At 39.8% G+C, this 18452-nt stretch overlaps 1 protein-coding gene across 3 annotated transcripts in view; it reads right to left on the reverse strand.

Annotated features, from left to right (window-relative positions):
* UPF3A (UPF3A regulator of nonsense mediated mRNA decay) overlaps positions 1-18452 on the reverse strand; it is a 508452-nt gene that overhangs the window by 223706 nt on the left and 266294 nt on the right. For all 3 annotated transcript variants that reach the window (XM_085620493.1, XM_085620494.1, XM_085620492.1), the window contains exon 5: positions 11371-11481. In XM_085620493.1, the coding sequence (XP_085476619.1) occupies positions 11371-11481 (111 nt within the window). The remainder of the gene's footprint in view (positions 1-11370; positions 11482-18452) is intronic.

Raw genomic sequence — 18452 nt, forward strand, 5'->3', positions numbered from 1 at the left:
GGCTAAAGGGCAAGATTACTAACCCGGACTGGCTAAATCTAGTTGTAAAATATGATCTAATTGCTTTTCAGAAAACTTGAGATACCACATACTCTACCTGTCTTGTTTACGCATACTACTCTTGCCCTGATGTCCCCTCTGCACGAGGCAGAGCAAAGGGGGCGGGGGGGGGGCTCTCTGTCTGGGGCAAGCTACATTTGAAAGTGGATGTTTCAGTTTTAGAAACAGCTCTGCTTTTATGGCTTTTGCTCATTAATGACAAACTAAGAGCTTTTTATGTTTTATTTAATCAATTTTTATAATAATGATTTCTCAAACTTCGTAAGTACTCAATTAAAATCCTTTTTCGCTTTTCTTGCTGATTTGAGTCCTACCTGCTCCAGCTATGTGTCACAGCCCAACTATATCCTTTGTGGGGACTTTAATACCAAGCTGCTGCTCAACTACAACACATATGAGCAAGGTTTGGGGTGCTATGCTCTCTTGTGGTCTAAGCCAGAGAGTAGCAGGGACAATTAGGTGGATTTATTGCTGAAAACGATCTTGTTGACCTTGTTGAATTATTCAGCAATAATAGGGCAGCACTGGCCTCTATTAGAGGGCATGGTAGAGGCTCAATCGTATATTATATATTTGTAGCCAGAAGATAGTCAGCATGGTTCTCGCACGTTGCAATTTTGGCGACTGATTGGGGAGATCGCAATGTTCGGCATACCATGGAGCAATGTCCTTTGCTTAAAGTGGCACCTTCAGAGTCACCAATTTTCATCAACTAGCATATTTGACACGGCTTAAGGTTAGCAAGGCATCTGAAATTCCCTGTGGTGACTTTACCTGCTTGCTCTATTGAAGTCACACTTTGTATTATTTTTGCACTGTTTGTTGAAATAGTTTGTTGCAAAATGTTAGGCCACTATGAAACTTTAAGGCTAAAAATTAGGCAGACTCTGTTACGACCGAACAGGAGTGGACAACAGAACTCTTGCTGGTTTGATAGTCACAGGTCTCCTGCAAATTGTATATTAAGGAAGGCTCTCTCTACCCCCCTGAAAGATCCCACCATGATGCAGGAAGCGCGTAAGAACTATAAAAACACTGAGCGATGGAGAAAGATTGCCCCGAACAGCATGGATTGGGAGCTCATGGAAAGCGTGGCTCTTAATAAGCACAGTATATCATTCTGGGACCTGGTTAAGATTAAGCAAAGGGAAGCTCCACCTAATCCCCTATTGATTGCAATGTCCTGGGCCCTGATTGGGTAAATCATTTCAGAGCCATATACCACTTGCTTGATAAAGAGAGCCTGGAGGACTTGTTAAAGGTCAAATTGTCTTACTCCGTAACTATGCAGGTCACCCTTCAGGAAGTCACTCAGGCAATTAAGCAAAGCCCCAGTGAAAAAGCACCAGGACTGGACGGAATTCCTATGGACCTTATTAAATGCAACACTGACGTATGGGGCCCTCTCTTAATGAATGTCGTTAATAACTCTTTATGCACCATGATTCCACTGTCCTGGGCTTCTTCAATTATAGTACACATTTTTATCACTGTTCAAATGCTATGGCCCATTTTTCTATTTGATAGCTCTGCTAAAATTGTTGGTCGGGGATCTTTAATAATTTGAGACTTGGGCAAACCATTCCAACATTTTGTTCACTTTCAGTTTGGGTTCCACCAGAGACTAGATATAGTGGAGCAGTGTTTATCAAATCAAATCAAATCAAATCAGGGGCATTTGTTTAGCGCACAAATCACCCAAAGGTCTCATGGCGCTTGCGGACAAAACTCCTGGGTCGACTCAAGTAAAGGGAAGCAGTTAGTTGTCGAACAGCCAAGTCTTTAGATTCTTACGAAAACAGTTGTGGTCAGCGATGGTGCGTAGATAAAAAGGTAGTTTGCTCCAGAGAGCTGGTGCACAAAAAGTTAAAGGACCTTCCTCTGTTTCTAGTCGTACGGATTCTGAGGGGTGTAAGAAATCGTACGTTAATAGATCGCAGAGTCCTGCAAGACTGGTACCAGGTTAGCTTATTTACCCAGCACCCTGGCCCTCTTCCGTACACACTTTTATGTGTTAGACAAAGAGTCATAAAACTGATTATCTTCTTCACAGGAAGCCAGTGAAGAAGGTTAGGGGCCGAAGGAGATCTTGGCGGAAGGTTGAGTACCAACCTAGCCGCCGTGTTTTGAAGAATCTGAAGCCTAGACACTGAAACCTAAACTTGATAATTAGCAAGTATACGATCACCAAGCACTGCCATCTGTTCCTGGACTTTATGGATCTGTCAATAGCATCTGACTTTGTCAATAGGCCTAAACTGTGGATAATGCTGTGGGGTGTAGGTGTTGAGGTTGCCTTAGTGAACTTCCTGCATTCTCCAGCCTTTTCCGAAACGCGTGTCGGCGCTTTCCTGCTGAATCATAGGCCTATGTTTAATCAAGTGGATTCCAGTATATTGAATATTGTTTTATCTCTTGTGTTTTCTTCTTTTTGTTGTCACGATCATGTATTGTTTATTCTATGCACGTGTTTATGTATTTTGTTAAGCCTTTTTGTGTTTTGTCATTTGTTTCAAGCTGAAATTGTATTGTTTGTCCGATACTACGTTGGTGCTCTTAGATATACTTTGTGGTTTTGAATTCTATTACACATGTTCTTGCCTGCCAGTTTATATATATTATAAGAATATTTAAGTAAAGAAAAGACAAAAAGATCACATTATTATATTTTTGAATAATAAAATTCTCCAAATCATTGGTCTGCTGGACAGTTGCATATATATATTATGGATATTTTTGCCAAACTTTAATTGATTTTTGGAGAAGGCACTGTTGTTAATTTTAACCTGCCTTAGTAAACTTCCTGCATTCGATCCATGAAAATGTTGTAGCAAAGTTTTGGTTTGGTCCCACGGGAGAAATATACGACCCTTTTCCCCTAGCCCGAGGGGTATTCCAAGGACGCATCCTGGCCCCACTCCTCATAATTTACATTATCAACTTGTGCCCAACCTTAACCAAAGTAACCAGCTACGTCCCATTGATCTCGGGAGTCACTGTACTGGCAGTACTTTATGCAGATGACCCTGTACTTATGGTATGCTGGTGGAATCCTTTATATCTTTTATGGGGTAACTGGATTTGAACGCCAACTTTGGGAAGTAGCTCTTTATGGCATGTGGGTCGGGTAAGAAAAATCTTTCTAGATGAATGGGTGAAGAGGTAGTCTTGGTGATGTGAATGACTTTAACTATTTGGGGGTTGTTTTCAACAATGCAGGCTCTTGGCAACCACAGATCCGCTGTTCTCACCTAAGGTTACGTAGATCAGCCGGTCTTTATTAAGTATGCCTACGGCTGCAGGCAGGGAGACCGTATTGTCTTTTTTGAATATTTTCAATGCCCAGTGTATTTTGGATGCCCTTTATGGTGCTGGGGTATGGGGGCTGAGACTTTGCAAACAGAGGAAAAACGCACCTGTAGGCGTCACTTACACCTTCCACCCTCTAGCTCTCATTTTATTATTCATTCTGAGCTCAATTTGAAGTATATATCTGATAATATGAAGTTGGCCCATCTCTTACTTCGGCTCAGTACTTGGGTCAATACCGATACGAGTCGAATCAGAGACATCATGTTAAACTGTATTAAACTGGATAATGGCACCCCTATTCCCTGGCTTGCTGATGTCGGTAAGAGTTTTACAGCTTCGAGCTTTTTTGATGCGCCTTGCACTTTAAAAAAATCAGACAAGTCACTGGTGAAGCATCGGTTTTTAAAATGTTGTCATTTGGAAAGACTAGAGTACGCAGCATGTAAAAGCTCCATTAAAGATTACAGTTTGTTCTTTGTACATAGGGAGTCATATTATATTGAAATACTGCCTTCTCACGCTGGGAGAGATCCCTATCATTTCGTTTTCGGGCGGGTACTGTGTGGTGGTTAATGAGCGTTCCCGGTTTAAATGGTCTCTTGTGGTGGCAACCTCAGAATGTCCCTGTGACGGTCTGTTAGAGCAGAGCCATTTTATGCGTTTTGTACATTTTATAAACTTTTTGTACAACTATTTATCAAGCCAATTTTAAACCCCTAAGGCTTAGGAAATGCAGTGATGCGCTAAGTTATCGCCAGCTTTTAAATCGCCAACATTTGTTGTGGCGTTTGCTCTTTTCCGAAAGATGCAGGAATTCGACTGGAAGGGGTCACTGAAATACGTCTTTCAAATGTTGCCCTCTGTTTGAAATTGCAATGCATTTTATATTCTGTTTTTAAAGCTGCTTTGCTCATGAAATTTTTATGTATCATATGTATGCGAGCCAAATCAAGTAATTTGACTGACTGACTAACAAGAGGTTCAACTTCATTCTTATTGATTTGGGTTTATTAGGATAAAAGTGCGAAATGTCCTGAAATCTAGTCAGCAAACAGCATTCAGCGGTCATATCTGGATTACGGAAAAACTACTAGCCTTATTGTTCTTAATGACGTGAAATTCTAGATAGCAAGATAGCAAAGGTGGGTTCATTACTGCTCTGCTGGGATGGAAATCTGGAAAAGGTTCAACCCCTGACAGGGCACGCAGGGCACTAGCAGATGTGAGAAGAAGTGATGGCAACTAGAAAGGCCATTTTATATGGTGAATGCTGTAATGAGGTTTTGCGGATGGGTTCAAAGGGGCAATCCATTAACTTGGAAAGCACTACATTTGGCTCCCAGGTAAGACAATGAGCTCTTATTGTAGGACAATCTTTATTTAGGCCTTTGAATAATTACTGGATGTTTGAATACAAAGGCTTCAGCACTGTCCTCCATCCTATCAGAGCTGTAAGGTGAACTTTGATAAGCGAGAACTGAGCTTAACTTTAGCCTGGTCAGTTTCAGATGAAATAGTTGAACTTATTGCCTGGTCAGTAGCTTTGGTTTGCCAGGCAGTCTCTTTCATGTTGATAAAGGGGCATTGCCGAGTGAACCTGATTCCCATCTCCAGGAGAAGGAGTTTCTATTTTATATTTCAAATTGTGAAAAATAAGTCTATTTCTGGAAAATCCCAGTCCAGGAAAATTTACTTCGTCATTTAATAACTATTTATGGTTTTCTTCAAAGATCCTGCGGAGAAGAACTGCTCGATTTTGGTGCGCTACTAGGTGAACTGCTTTTATGGACAAGTTCCTGGCTAGAATTCATGACAGGTTTTCTGAGCCTCCAGAGATAGTAGTCTTACTTGGTGCTGCTTTTTTGTTTAAGTATTGCATCGTGGTAGTGTTGTCTGTTCACATTAAAATTCGAACAAATATCAGAGCTGGTCAGACACCTTCAGAACTAGGCGAACTATCCCAGGCTCCAAAAAGTTAAAATGATATAGCTTTCTTTTGAAGTTGACAACCCCATTATAGTCAGCTCTCCCAGGTCTACTTCCCTACCTAGAAGAGAGTAATCCTTTCCAGTTTTTTCTCGGTATGAAGATTCCAAAAAAATAATACGCCCTGGATTTGTTGGGTTGTCTTGCATCTCCAGGAAAAGCATTGTACCACTGCCCCTAAGAGCTCACGTTTGCGGTCCCCATTGTCCACTCTCTATATCCATTGGTCTTCTAGACACCTCTGTAGTGGTCTCATATGAAGTCTTGCATTTGGCACAACAGTGATACAAGAAGCCATCAGCTACGGAAGATATGAAATCTGTTGAGATGTTGGGTTTGCAGATTTCGAAAGAAGATGGCATGTCTATCAAATTGCTGATACTTTGTCTTCTGAAGGAATCCCTTTTCCTTGCTGTTTGTTAATAATCAAGCCCAAATAAACCAGGCTGTGAACTGCTGTTATGTGTAACTTTTGGTAAATGGCATGCAGTCCCAGTCGATGCAGCAGGGAGATCGTAGATTCTTTTAGAATGATTAGGTTGCAGGCTTTAAAAAACACAAATCGTCCTGGTATGGACAAGTGTAGATTGTTTTGATGAATCAAGAGAGGTGCAACTACCACCATGCATTTGGAGAAGGTCAGAGAAACTGATTTCAGCAAGAATGGAATGACTGTATAGTGCAAGTATTTCCCCACCACTAAACACAGAAATTCCCTATGATTCTTCATGATTGGAATGTGAAAGGTAGCTTCTTCAAAACTGACTACACTCATCCTGTCACATAGCATGGAGGATGTTTACATCCGATCAATCTGTTGGATAGCCACACGTATAGGATGCATCTCATGTCTTTCTTTAGATCTTTCTTCCTGATAAGGATATCATTTAGAATAGATGCTCTCTTCTTTAATAAGATTGAGGTTGTCTTGTGAAGGTTAGCTACATGAAATGTTGCTAGTGACGCAGTTAATATATGGAAGGAAGCAGTGCTTTGAAACGAAGAGACTATTCCTTTCAAACAATAGTAGACACCGACTTTTCACCTGTGACACTTCACAAGTCTTCCAGATGTTGCAAATACCTGCCCCCTGATGTGGTGTACAGGGTGAGGAGGATGAGAAAGTCATTTGCTTGAGTTGGATTGAGGTCATCAATATGATTTGGTCGATTATGGCGGGTTAGAGGTCTATAATCAACCTTGATAGAAGTACCTGGGTTGTAGTTGTTGCTAATGGGGTTGGTGGCCATTTGAGAGGGATTGAATTCCCTAACGCTGGTACTATCTGAAGAATTTCTCATGCTTCTCTCACCTCAACATTTTGAAGGTCTCATCTTCATTCTTCATACAAACCATCTATTCCTCAATATGTTGTCTGAACAACAAGAAACCTGAGAATGCAAGGGAAATAATTTTTACTTGAGCATTCAGTGTAACAGATGTTAGGTGCAGCCAAGATGACCATCTTAACAAATGCTATGCCACTTTCCTGACACTGTGAGGTTAGCAGTTGATAATAGATGCACTGATGAGCCGATTAGCTATCAGGAGATCCTCCTGCACCACTTAAGAGAAGCCTTGCTTTCACTCTTTTTGCAGTTGTTCTGCCATTTGTATTGTTCCTCATAGGGCCTGATCGCAACTTCCAAAAAGGTCTGACAAGCTGGCAGCCTTAAACGCAGTGTCAGCAGTATCGCACATCTTTTTTCATTGCACTGTCCATGCTCTTGCTTTCCTGCCCTGGACAGCAGTTGTTTCCGGATCTGAGGAATAACATTTATAGACAGTTGAGACTATTACGGAGCAATGTTTTGACTCTAGTTGAAGGAAGGTCCAGTCTTATTTTGGAGGCTTATATTTCTTCTGTAGGTTAGGAGCTGTGACTATGGCATAGGCGTCGTTAGAGCCATAATGCTTCATGTTTTAGTTGAAGGAGGTTGTAAAGGGCTTAGTGGCATTTGTAGTAGATCCTTTGTTGAGATCCTATAGGACAGAGGTCCAAGGGGGGCAGGCATGAAGCCCAAAGTAAGAGATAATCATGGGGCCCGATTCACAACGGTAAAGTTAGATCAAAAGTCTAAGTTTAGACCTGAAGTCCAAGTTTACACCTAAAGTCTAACTTTACACCTGAAGTGTAACTTTACACCTGAAGCCTAACTTTATACCTCAAGTCTAAATTTAGGCTAAAAGTCTAACGTAGACCAAAACTCTAACTTTACTACTTTTTAGTAGTCACAAAGGTAAGTTACTACCAGTAACTTTTATTGCTAGTCATTTGACTAGTAGTAACTCCCCTTTTTGGAATACCGAAAAGTAGTAAAGTTAGACTTTTGGTCTAAACTAAGACTTGAGGTCTAAACTTAGACTTCAGGTCTAAACTTAGACTTCAGGTGTAAAGTTAGACTTCAGGTGTAAAGTTAAACTTTAGGTATAAACTTAGACTTCAGGTCTGTACTTAGACTGTTTGTCTAACTTTACGTTTGTGAATCGGGCCCTGAGTCTCTTCCTTAGTGAAGTATTCTCCGCCACCAATGAGTGTGACAACATTAGTTGCCTCAAAGCAGAGTAATCTAGAGTCAAATGAGTAAGAAATGTGGGAAGATGAGAGTGTTTTGAAGGCAAAGATCTACAACACTGTCTACATACCTCGGTCCAACCACTACAAGGCTGGAAAAAAAACTGCCTCTGAGACGCACTTACCAGTGCAAAGCATTTTGGGATTGGAAACCTCTAGGATTCTTAAAGGTACAGGGTCCTTATTTAACTTTAATAATGTTATGATTATAAAGCCACATTTGTACCTTCATTGTTCAGACATTTAGCCATCAGTTTAGTCATTAGGGTGCTCCATCAAGAACTTGGGATCTGATTCATCCAATCTGATAGTCTTCTGCAGATGCTGTTTGACAGCCTGTGAATGTCTTTGTGAAGATATTAATCATAAGCTTTGGGAGATCAGGAAGCAAAGGCACAATAAGAAGGGCTTGAGGCATATTGATGTTCCATAACTTCAGATGTGGTGGCCATTGATTGCATTTCCTTTCAGTTCTATTGGATGGCTCATGGAAACCAATCAAATTATCATTGGAGAGATTCTTGGTGGGATTCAATCAAGTGAAACTAGTGAAAAACCATCCCAGTCTGAGGATGAACTCGACATGGAGCCCAAATCTTTAGGTGAAGACCAGCATTAAGTTTCCCTGCTAGGACTAAGGCTCAGAACTGCAGTCCCCATGCCATTTGTGACATCCAAAGACATCAAGTGAAACACAACCCCCAAAACAATGCTGTAATTAGCTAAAAATAGCATTAATAAAGTAGGATTGTGTTCAGGATCTTCCTCACAGAGTGGAAAATACACAACCTGCCTTACAGCCCCCTTTTGGGAATTATGGGATGTTGTAGCACTCCAAGATTCTTAAAAGAGCAGCTGCTAATTCTATTATGGCTATGCTTAGCATTGGGTCACCATTTACTGCTTTTATTCTATAGTTGCACTATTTTGGGTACTGTTTCAGCCAAATGTACTGTTTAACAACATTTTGGCTTAATTGGTAAAAGCAAATCAGTGAATGTTGTCTTCTTATGCATATTTACTATTTGTGTAATTTGTTTATAAAGCATAGTTATTGTTTGAAAAAAAAAATGTTACGTGATCTCGCACACATACTTTTTATAGATCTCAGAAAGACACCCATGGTGCAAAATGGAAACAGTGAAGAACCCTGGAAAACTCCAGACTTGACGGCGCACACAGAGGGAAATGTGCAGGTAGCACGTGCTGGTAATGTGCAGGTAGATGTACAGCACGGTTTGCCAGGAATAAAATGAAACATTTTTGGGCTGACCCCACCTTTGTTGCATTTGACATTAGCTAGTCAACAAGGGATTTATGCTCGGTTGAGTCGAATACTGAGGAAAGTAAGTAAGTAAGTAAGTAAGTAATTTTATTATGCATAATTAATTAAAATCATTGCATATGGTAATCATACAAAAAAAAAAAAAAAGCGCCATTTCTTAGTAATAACATTTCTGTACATTTAAATTAAAAGAAATATTTTTCTTAAGATCAGAGAGTGTTATACAATTATAAAAAAAGGAAAAGTTAATTCTTAAAACGTGCAAGTAAGAGAAATTTGCAAATAATCCGAAGACTAATCAATGTTTCATTAAACTGATAGCAAATCTAATTGGATATTTAATCTTTTCTCTGTAATATCTAAAAATTTTGTAAGGCGGCAGTTTAATTGAGTTACAGTTGGATTAAAACATAGAAGTATTGCTTGTCTACAAGTCCTCACACCATGCTGATTAAAAAACGGTTTTAATAAGGATACCCTTATGTCTTTCAGTTTTTCACATATACAGATGATGTGGGTAATGTTCTCTTCACCTAGTCCACATAATCTACATTCACTGTTATGTCCGGTTCATTTCCATGGCGGTAATAGTGCTTTTATAGGTCCTACCCCCAATCTTAGCTTCAGGAATTTTTGTTTTATATGTATCCTTATTCCTAAATTTAAATAGGATTGAGGGTTGCTATTCTTATAATTGCTTATAACTGTCCATCCATGGGTGCGTTTTGACAATGTTTCCTTATCCAGTGCGAGGGAGATACTCTTTGTCGTTTTTGTCACCAGTTTTTTAAAAACATTGTGGGAAGTGTTCCATAAGTTCTCTAAACCCAGTTTCTTAATTGCATCTGTAAGGTATTTATTAGATGGGGATTTATTATTCCAAGTTAGTTCTGTCCATAGAAGGTCATTTAAAGTGCCTTTTTCAGCTAGTCTGATTTTATGCCATGTTTTTACGTAGGATCCCATTCGCTCCACTGTCTGGTTTTGTACTCCAAATTCCAGTCGAAGTTGGGCTGGAGAGACATATCTTGGAAGCTGGAATATCACACAATATGCTTTTGTTATGATATTGTTTAACGGTAAAGCGTCTCTCCCTCTCATTTGTTCACTCCCGTATGAGATTGTAGGCTGAAATTTGGCTCTCTGAGGAAAGGTTAAGGAATATGAACGCACAAGCTTGATGTTTGTCCCTTGTGTAAAGCACTGTTTTCTGCTGTTTAAAATCGTTGTTTCTTTACTCCATTGAGGTTGAAATCCTGACTAAAATCATTCAACAAATTAATGGTTTCAAAAAGTGTGGATCAATGTGATGTGACTTCCGTTTCAAGTCCTTCTGATATGCAATGGAGGCCAAACATAACTAGGTTTGTAGCTGAACAAGACCTCAGGGTCAGCATTAGGTTTTTGAAGAACAGAGTTGATTTAATATTGTCAGACTTTATGCTAATATAGGGAAAGTGGTGATATAAACTTTGTCATCTGAGAAAGTTTTAGCACAATATTTCAAAAATAAACATAAGGTTTCTTGAGGCTGGAAACAGGCAGACCAGGGATAAAATCAAGTATTTAGTAGGGGTGGGTGGAACTCGCGACGTTACATAAAACCGCTGCAAGATTCTGTTTCTTTACTGCTGCTTGAGCAGATTTCCTACTCGAGCAGCAGCTTTCTCACAGCGTACAGTCATGACTGCCTGCGACTTCCCACGCTGAGAAAATGTCCCCGCGTGCCATCCTAGCACCTGAAAATCGCACTAGGGGACAGCAATTCCCACTCGAAAACTTAGCGTTGGGGAGCTACGCGCGAAGAAAACCTGCGTGGTTGGTGGAGTTTTGCCGGAACTCCGTGTTACAAGGCTGACGCGGAGTGGGCAAAACTCTGCAAACTCCGCCGGCAGAGCGGAATTTATCACTTATCCATAGCATTTAGTTAAAGAAAGAGTACCTAATGCATGGCACTGTTTTTCAGAACCGGGCGGTGGAGCCTATTAATAAACAAGATTTTAAGCGGTTGGAACATACAAAGATCCTCTTTAGTAATTGGCAGACATGGCAAAACTGCAACAATTTAGATAAATTGATAGTTTGCAAATAAATGCATGACCTGCCAACAAACCAAAAGTATATTAAGAGTAGTAAGTAAAATAAAACAGACCAATAAAATCTTTTGTTTTGGCTTCTATTTCTCCCAGCATAGTCTCAGGATTGGCGTTGACTTTCTCGTTATCTGCGCAATAATTTTCTAAAAAGGTTTTATATTCTGGATCTACAAAGAAAAAACGTAAAATTAATTAGTACAAAAACTGGTATTAAATATATCCAAAATATTTCAGGAAACTGCTTTCAGGGAATAAACAGTGAAAAGGTTCAAAATCTTAGACATGGCCAAGACCACAAAATATACTCTGAAATTATTTATTTATTTAAAAATAATTCTTATTTGCATTTGTCAAGAACAATAACGACATTTGAACATTACACTGACCCAATTACAGGTTATCCTTTCATCAGTATATGCCAATTTCAATGTTTCCTCACCCCACCCATTGTCACACCATCCCATCCACCAATGCCACAACTTCATTCATAATTCCCATCGCATACCAGCTGGTCCTACATCTCCAAGTCCCACATGCCCCAGAGCAATCTGCAATCAATGAGTAAACTATGCTAATTAACCCCTACCCACTACTCTACCCTGCCCAACAAGTTGAAAACCACTCAAGAAATCAAAAAGAAAGCCTACCACTACCAGTGGCTAAGATCTTGGTCCCTGGTCCCTTTTAAATTCATGGTTGGGTAAAAGCCTTATCACCTTTCGATATTTAGGACAATGTAAGTCTGTATATTCTCTGGAAAGAATAGATATTAGTGTGGCTCAATCTGTTTCGTATGTTTTGAGGTTCTATAGAGAGAGAGTTATCTTCTCCTTAGCTAATATCTCCCATAGGCGGCTCAACCATTCATCCAGTCCTGAGGTCCTCACTGTCTTTCACTTCGCCAATATCATGTTTATTTCTGTGACCAATGCTTTTGTAATCTGTTTTCCACAGAGTGATTTGTTAGACCTTCCCCTTTGTATTGTAGTGCAGGTAGGATTAATCCTGGATTCCTAAAAGTGTATGTTTCAAAAGCTTTTTCTATCTCAGTGAGTACTGTTTCCCAATAGCTTCTGAGTTTATGGCATATCCATAGCAAATGAAATATGATATTGATGCGTCCATTCCCTCCAACAGGATTCTGATTTGGACTTATCCCATATCTTGATATTATCAGATCTATACCAGTGTGTAAAATTTTTATATTGTGTTTCTCTTGAAAAGATGTTATAAGCCGTGACACGCTCTCTATCATAAAGCTCTCTCAGCGTTTGAGGGATATAGGACCTTCCCCAAGACTTCCTCCTACGTCCTCTGTTTTCTCAGTCAGGTTAGGTCCCAAAACGTAATTGCATAAAGTGCATATTAAATGCCTATCATGTGGCCTTTGAGCCACTTTTCAAAAGATGTGTGGTCACATAGCTCTTTGCTTAATGCAAGGGCTTAGGACCCAATGACAAATCTCCAAACAAGGGAACCGGTCATGTTCTGTCAAGGTTTATAGTTTCTTGATGTCTTCAAAGGATTTTATCTGGCTGCTGTAGAACAAATATACCACCATGATATTTTGTTTGTGTGCCGATTTTGGAAAAATTGTTTTTCCATAGTTGGCGTAAAGTTTTAAAGTTAAAGAAATAGAAGAGTATGGTGAGGAACAGGAGGACAGTCCTGAGCTCTTAACTACACTGCCCCATGTTGTAAGTGTGCCTCTGGTGACAGGGGACGAGTGTAGGCTCCAGCTTTTCTTATTACATTTAAACCATGGAACCTGCCATAGAGGGGTATAAGCTATTACATAATCAATATAGCACCACTGATTTTCACTTTCAATCTTTCACTAATCTACCATGAACCCACACATGAGCCGCTATATTGTATGATGGGTGTGCAGGACTGCTAAGCCTCTTAGCTGTACTGAGCAGTGTAAGGTTCTAATGGCTATTCTTGTGGTCTTCCCCTGCCATATAAATTAGTTAATGGCCAATTGCAGAGTTTTCAGTATAGGTTTAGAGACTGCCACAGGGATAGTCTGAAAGGGACACAGTAGTATGTTCATTTTACTGTTGTGATCCTCCCCAGCCACGAGAAGTATTTCATATACTAAGACTGCAGGTCTCTTTTATTATCGCCAACAGGTGAGCTTAATTGATATTTACTGTCTGGGAGGTTGTGTCGCTAGGTATCTAATGAGATTATTTCATTCAGAGCTTCCTGTTGTTGTTGAGCTAGTGCATGTAGGAGGTGGGCTTAGTAATGTTTGTCTTGAAACCTGCTATCTGTCTATATTTATCAAGTTCTTCCAGTAAGGGAGAGCAAGAGGCCACAGGGCCTCCAACCAAATCATGATGTCCTCAGCAAACATCGTTAATTTGTATGCGTCAGTTACCCACATAACTCCTTTGATGTCTGTTCTTCAAATAGGTGCCCCTACCAATGTTAACAGTAGCTGATTTGACCCCGCTCATTTTGATTTTGACATAGGATCCTATATTGTTGCCATAGAAATGCCTTGCTTGCCATTCTCTTCTAAGAAGTCCGATGTTGCTTTCCCTATTCGATCTTTAAGAATTGGGTGATGCAATAGAAACTCATGCAGATGCAACAAGTGGTTTCCGTGGGGCTGTTGTGGGAGCTATATCATTAGTGTAAATGAAGGGAGAGATGATATCGCCATGGAGAATATGGAACTGTCCAAAAACCTGTGCTAAAATTCCTGGGTTCAGAAGGAAGTGATCAATGCGGGCATAGGCTTTATGGGAGTGTTAATGAAATGTGTAGTTGCTTTTCTCTTTATGTTCTCTCTCCAGACATCCACCAGGCCCTCCTCAGCTAACCCATTTTTAAATTCCCCACTAACCGCTGCTCCTCCATCATATATAGTTTAGGAGCGATCTCTCTGACTATCCATCACTATATTAACATCTCCTCCCAAAATTACTGCCCCTTCTGCAAATTTGGATATCCATAGAGATAGTGGATTTCAGAAATCATTCTTGGCCTCAATTAGAAGCATAAATGGAAGCAACAGTGAATATGTTTCTGCAGTGTTCCAATACCACCACTGCCACTCTCCCTCAACGTTCTCTGTAGCTTACCCATGAAGGAGTTGCTGCAAAGAATAAATAAGCCTGCAGCCTTGGACACATGAGATGAGAATAATTGAGTGGGTAAGAATTTTGATTACATTCTGCCCCAGTCTGATTTCAGGAGATGTATTCTTTGGTGGAAGCAGATATCTCACAGTGAGTCCCTCAAAGATTAATTGTTGCCTTACATTTCATTGGCAGGTTTGAGGCCTTTCACACGGAGGCTTACTAAAGAACCATGGTAGACGTGTATTATTCAAGAGGGCCATTCTAGGCTGCCCGCATATGTACACACCTCCTGCGTGTTTTCTTCTTTGCCATATAAATCCCCCCGGTTGGCTATGGATATGCCAAGTAAACCCTCTGATATGGGGCTCCTCCATGTCAGGTAATATACAGAGGTTTCCAGCTGTCCTTCTCCCCTGCTAAGTGTATAGCCCCTCATGAGTATGTGATTGGCCCTTCCCCAAGTCTTCGTGTCTCACCCCACCAATAATTTTACTTTGGATTCAAGGGTGAAATTAGGATTTAAAAAAAAAAATGTTTAGGTAAAGTAACTTTTACAAAGTTATCTTTTCCCTCACTGAACCTCCGGAAGGCTAATCTGCAATAGTCTGCCAGCAGTTGTCCCTGCCAGAGCTTGACCCTAGTAAGCTATGAAAACTGCTCCAAGTGCAGAGAGACAAGGGCTTGGGCCTGATGACAAGATGCCCTGGGAATGAGGTATGCCCAGAAAGAGCAGTTGGGAGGATTCAGAATTTTAATTTAGTTCAAATGTGTACGGGTGAGTCCCGGTCATTTACAGTTAAGTGCAGGGGGAAACCTCAGGAAGCAAAGGTGTTAGAAATGTGACCTTTATTGCATTGTTACCCTGGATTTTTTATTTGCCTTTTTGCTGAACCCTAGTTTTGCTTGCTATATAGCTCTGTGCACTTTACTCCTGCTAACCAGCTGTAAAGTGTTTGTGTTACTCCTTTAAACATGGTAAAACTGGTATACACCTGATTGGTTTATATATGGTACCAAGTGCCAGGGCCTGTAAACCAAGTAGTTAAATGATACTAGTGGACTGCAGCACTCATTGTGCCATCCACTATAAAGAATGTCTCCAGAATTGCCATCACATCCTGGCTGAGCAGTTTTAAAGTGCAAATTAGCCCTACCAAAATTACCATCTTTGACAGGCCTAAAAGCCCCTAATTAAGCCTTACTTTCCACTAAGGCAGTGTGCATCATATTTAAAATTAGGACATGTCCTTACAGTGACTAGTCGCTCACAGCTATTTTCACTGTAGCAGGATTGGCTGTTCCATAGGAAAGCATTGACATACAATACAAGGTTTAATAAATGTCACACAGCTATACATTTACTTTTAGGATTTTTAAAAATATTTATTACAAGTCCAATTTGCTGGTGAAGTTAAATTTGTAAAACATGGTTTGGAAATATTAAAATGTCACCCTTACCCAGCCTGAAGTGCCTAGAACTAAATCTGCTTGTTGCTCTCTCCTATCTGCCAGCTAGTAATTAATAGTTCAATGAGTGTGAATGAGGAGTTAAATTACTCCCAAGACAGAAACAAAAGGACTTGGGAGTGGGAAGGTATTGTTGTGCCCTTGAAAGGTTGGCCTCTGGGCTGGGTTCCAAAAACTTGATCAATTTCATTCTAGTTGGCATCATAGTGTCAGATCCTGCTGGAGTCGCAAGACCTGTTTGACTGGTCTGCTAGGGGGTTTCATGTGAGATTTGGTGTCCATTTTAATGGAGGGAAACTGGGTGCCAAAATAATGTGTGTGTATCCACTATCTGGTTGATGAAAGTTCAGCTTTGTTTTCCCAGACTTCTGTCTGAGTTTGTTGCGCGTAAGGACAGCCCAAAACTGGATTTTAGTATTAGATGTGGGAGGATACTGAGATTGCCAGAGTAGACTCCCCACACACATACCCATCTCTCAGACCTCAAGTTTAGTGTCGCCAAAGACTTCGGCCATCTTGTATTTGTCAGAAGGGGATAGGGTTAGCCTTGGAAAACTTTACCCCTTTGGTTAGGGCGTCCTCAGGAGTTATTCTCACTGACTAGGTCATGCCAGGTATAAATGGCATAGCCTGACATCCACTTCAGAACACTCCCGGACCTGTGAAAGCTCAGAAGAAGAGTGAGCCTGCTGTCTGAGGCCTGAGAAGAGCCTGCCCAGGACAAAGAGGTGGGCTCCAAAGGTCATAAGGCTGGCCTCCAGTTAAAGCTACAAGGACACAACAAGCTACCAGAGGCCTTTTCCTGCAGCTGCCCAGCTAACCAGTGGCAACTGGACCTGGACTGGATCCGCCTGGTAGCCTCTGCCTGCCACCCTGTGAGTCTCTAAGTGCCTCCCCTTAGGTCCTTGGGGGCTTCAGGAGTGTACGTCTGCAGTGGATATGGACTTAAAGGACTACACTCAGAAGCTAAAATGGTTGACCAGGACGAACCTGGTTGTTGTAAGCTGTAGCGGATAGAGACTTAAAGGACTACACTCAGAAGGTAAAATGGTTGACCAGAACGAACCGGGCTACTGTAAGCGTCAGCGTCAAATTGTGCCTAGGTCCTGTTCTACCATTGACTATCATTAGCACTTTGTGCTTCTTGGTAGTATTTTTACTTAAAACGTAATAAAAGTCTTATCTTTGGTTCCTCTTATTGAATTTTGTCATGTTTGCCATGTTAGTGTAATTTTGCTTATTACATTTTACTCTATTAGTCTAATTAATTTTGTGATTTTAAATCTTTTGCTATTCAACTTTATTACAGTTTTAGTACTGCATAAATACTTTACACATTTCCTCTAGGTTAAGTCTGTCTGCTCTGTGCCAGAGCTACCCGGGGGTTGAGCTCATGTTTAATTAGGGACTTTAGTGATTCACCCTGTTATTATTAGTAGAGGGGGTTACTTACAGTCTGAGCTAATAATTCAATGTTCTTACAATAGAATATATATTTCAATTTAAGCTTCAGAAAAAAAGCTATTTTAATTTAATTAACCTCTGTTAATTAAAGATTTATTTCAAAAAGACATTAATAGTGCTGTAGCCTTTTTTTTATTTTTTGCTAGATTTTTTAAATAAATATCTCAAATGAACTTACAACCATATAGAGACCCCACAGTCAGGTTGAGATCTCCGCGTGGAAAATCATGGCGAAAAAGTAGGAAAGTTCATTAACTAGAAAATAAATATAAAAAATATTTTTTACGTTAAATATTAATGTTTAATTTAGTTTAAAATTCATGTTATACATTTATATAAATGTAGAACTACAAAATGCTTCAACAGTATTAAACATTGTGAAATAAATCTTTACCTAATGGAAATACATTTAAGAACATATAATTATATTTAAATAAAAAAATTGATTCCCACCTATAGAAAAAAGTGAGTATGCATTAATAATGATTAAAAGTGATGTATAGAAATACTTAAGATTGATTTAATTCTATTTGAATAAACAATATCATTACACTATTCTTTCCATTCAGAATTAAGTATTACAATATTTTACAATTAAATAATAAATGTGCATTTTTATCCCAAAATGTTGTCATTAACATATTTATTCATACGTTTAACTTTTTTAAATAATTTATTTTAACAGAATTTCCTATGAGGTTTTATTTTGATTCTCTAATTTCATTATTTTCTATGAGGGGGGGGGGGGGGGGGGGGGGGTTGGGGGTGCAGTACCTGTTGTTGGCCATGTCTGGTGCTGGAGCTACTACTGTGTTTACCTCTGTAAATGAGGCCCTGCATGCTGACAACTGCTTGTTTTACATTCTTTTCTGTATTTCCAAATGTCTCAATGCTTTCTGTACAATGAACCTACCCAGATCTTACACTGCAGAAATGACCTACAGACAACCGGGCTATATCTCTTCATTCCTGGATTAATTAATTGAACTAATCATTTGACTGCAACCTCAGGCATTAACATTGTGATAAATAGCAGTTTCAACGCACAGATTAACAGACATAAATCAAAACCAACAATATAATTCCTTAAAAATATAAAATTACTGAGTTTC

This window comes from Triturus cristatus, chromosome 8, assembly GCF_964204655.1.
Source record: "Triturus cristatus chromosome 8, aTriCri1.1, whole genome shotgun sequence".
NCBI classification, from domain to species: Eukaryota; Metazoa; Chordata; class Amphibia; order Caudata; family Salamandridae; genus Triturus; species Triturus cristatus.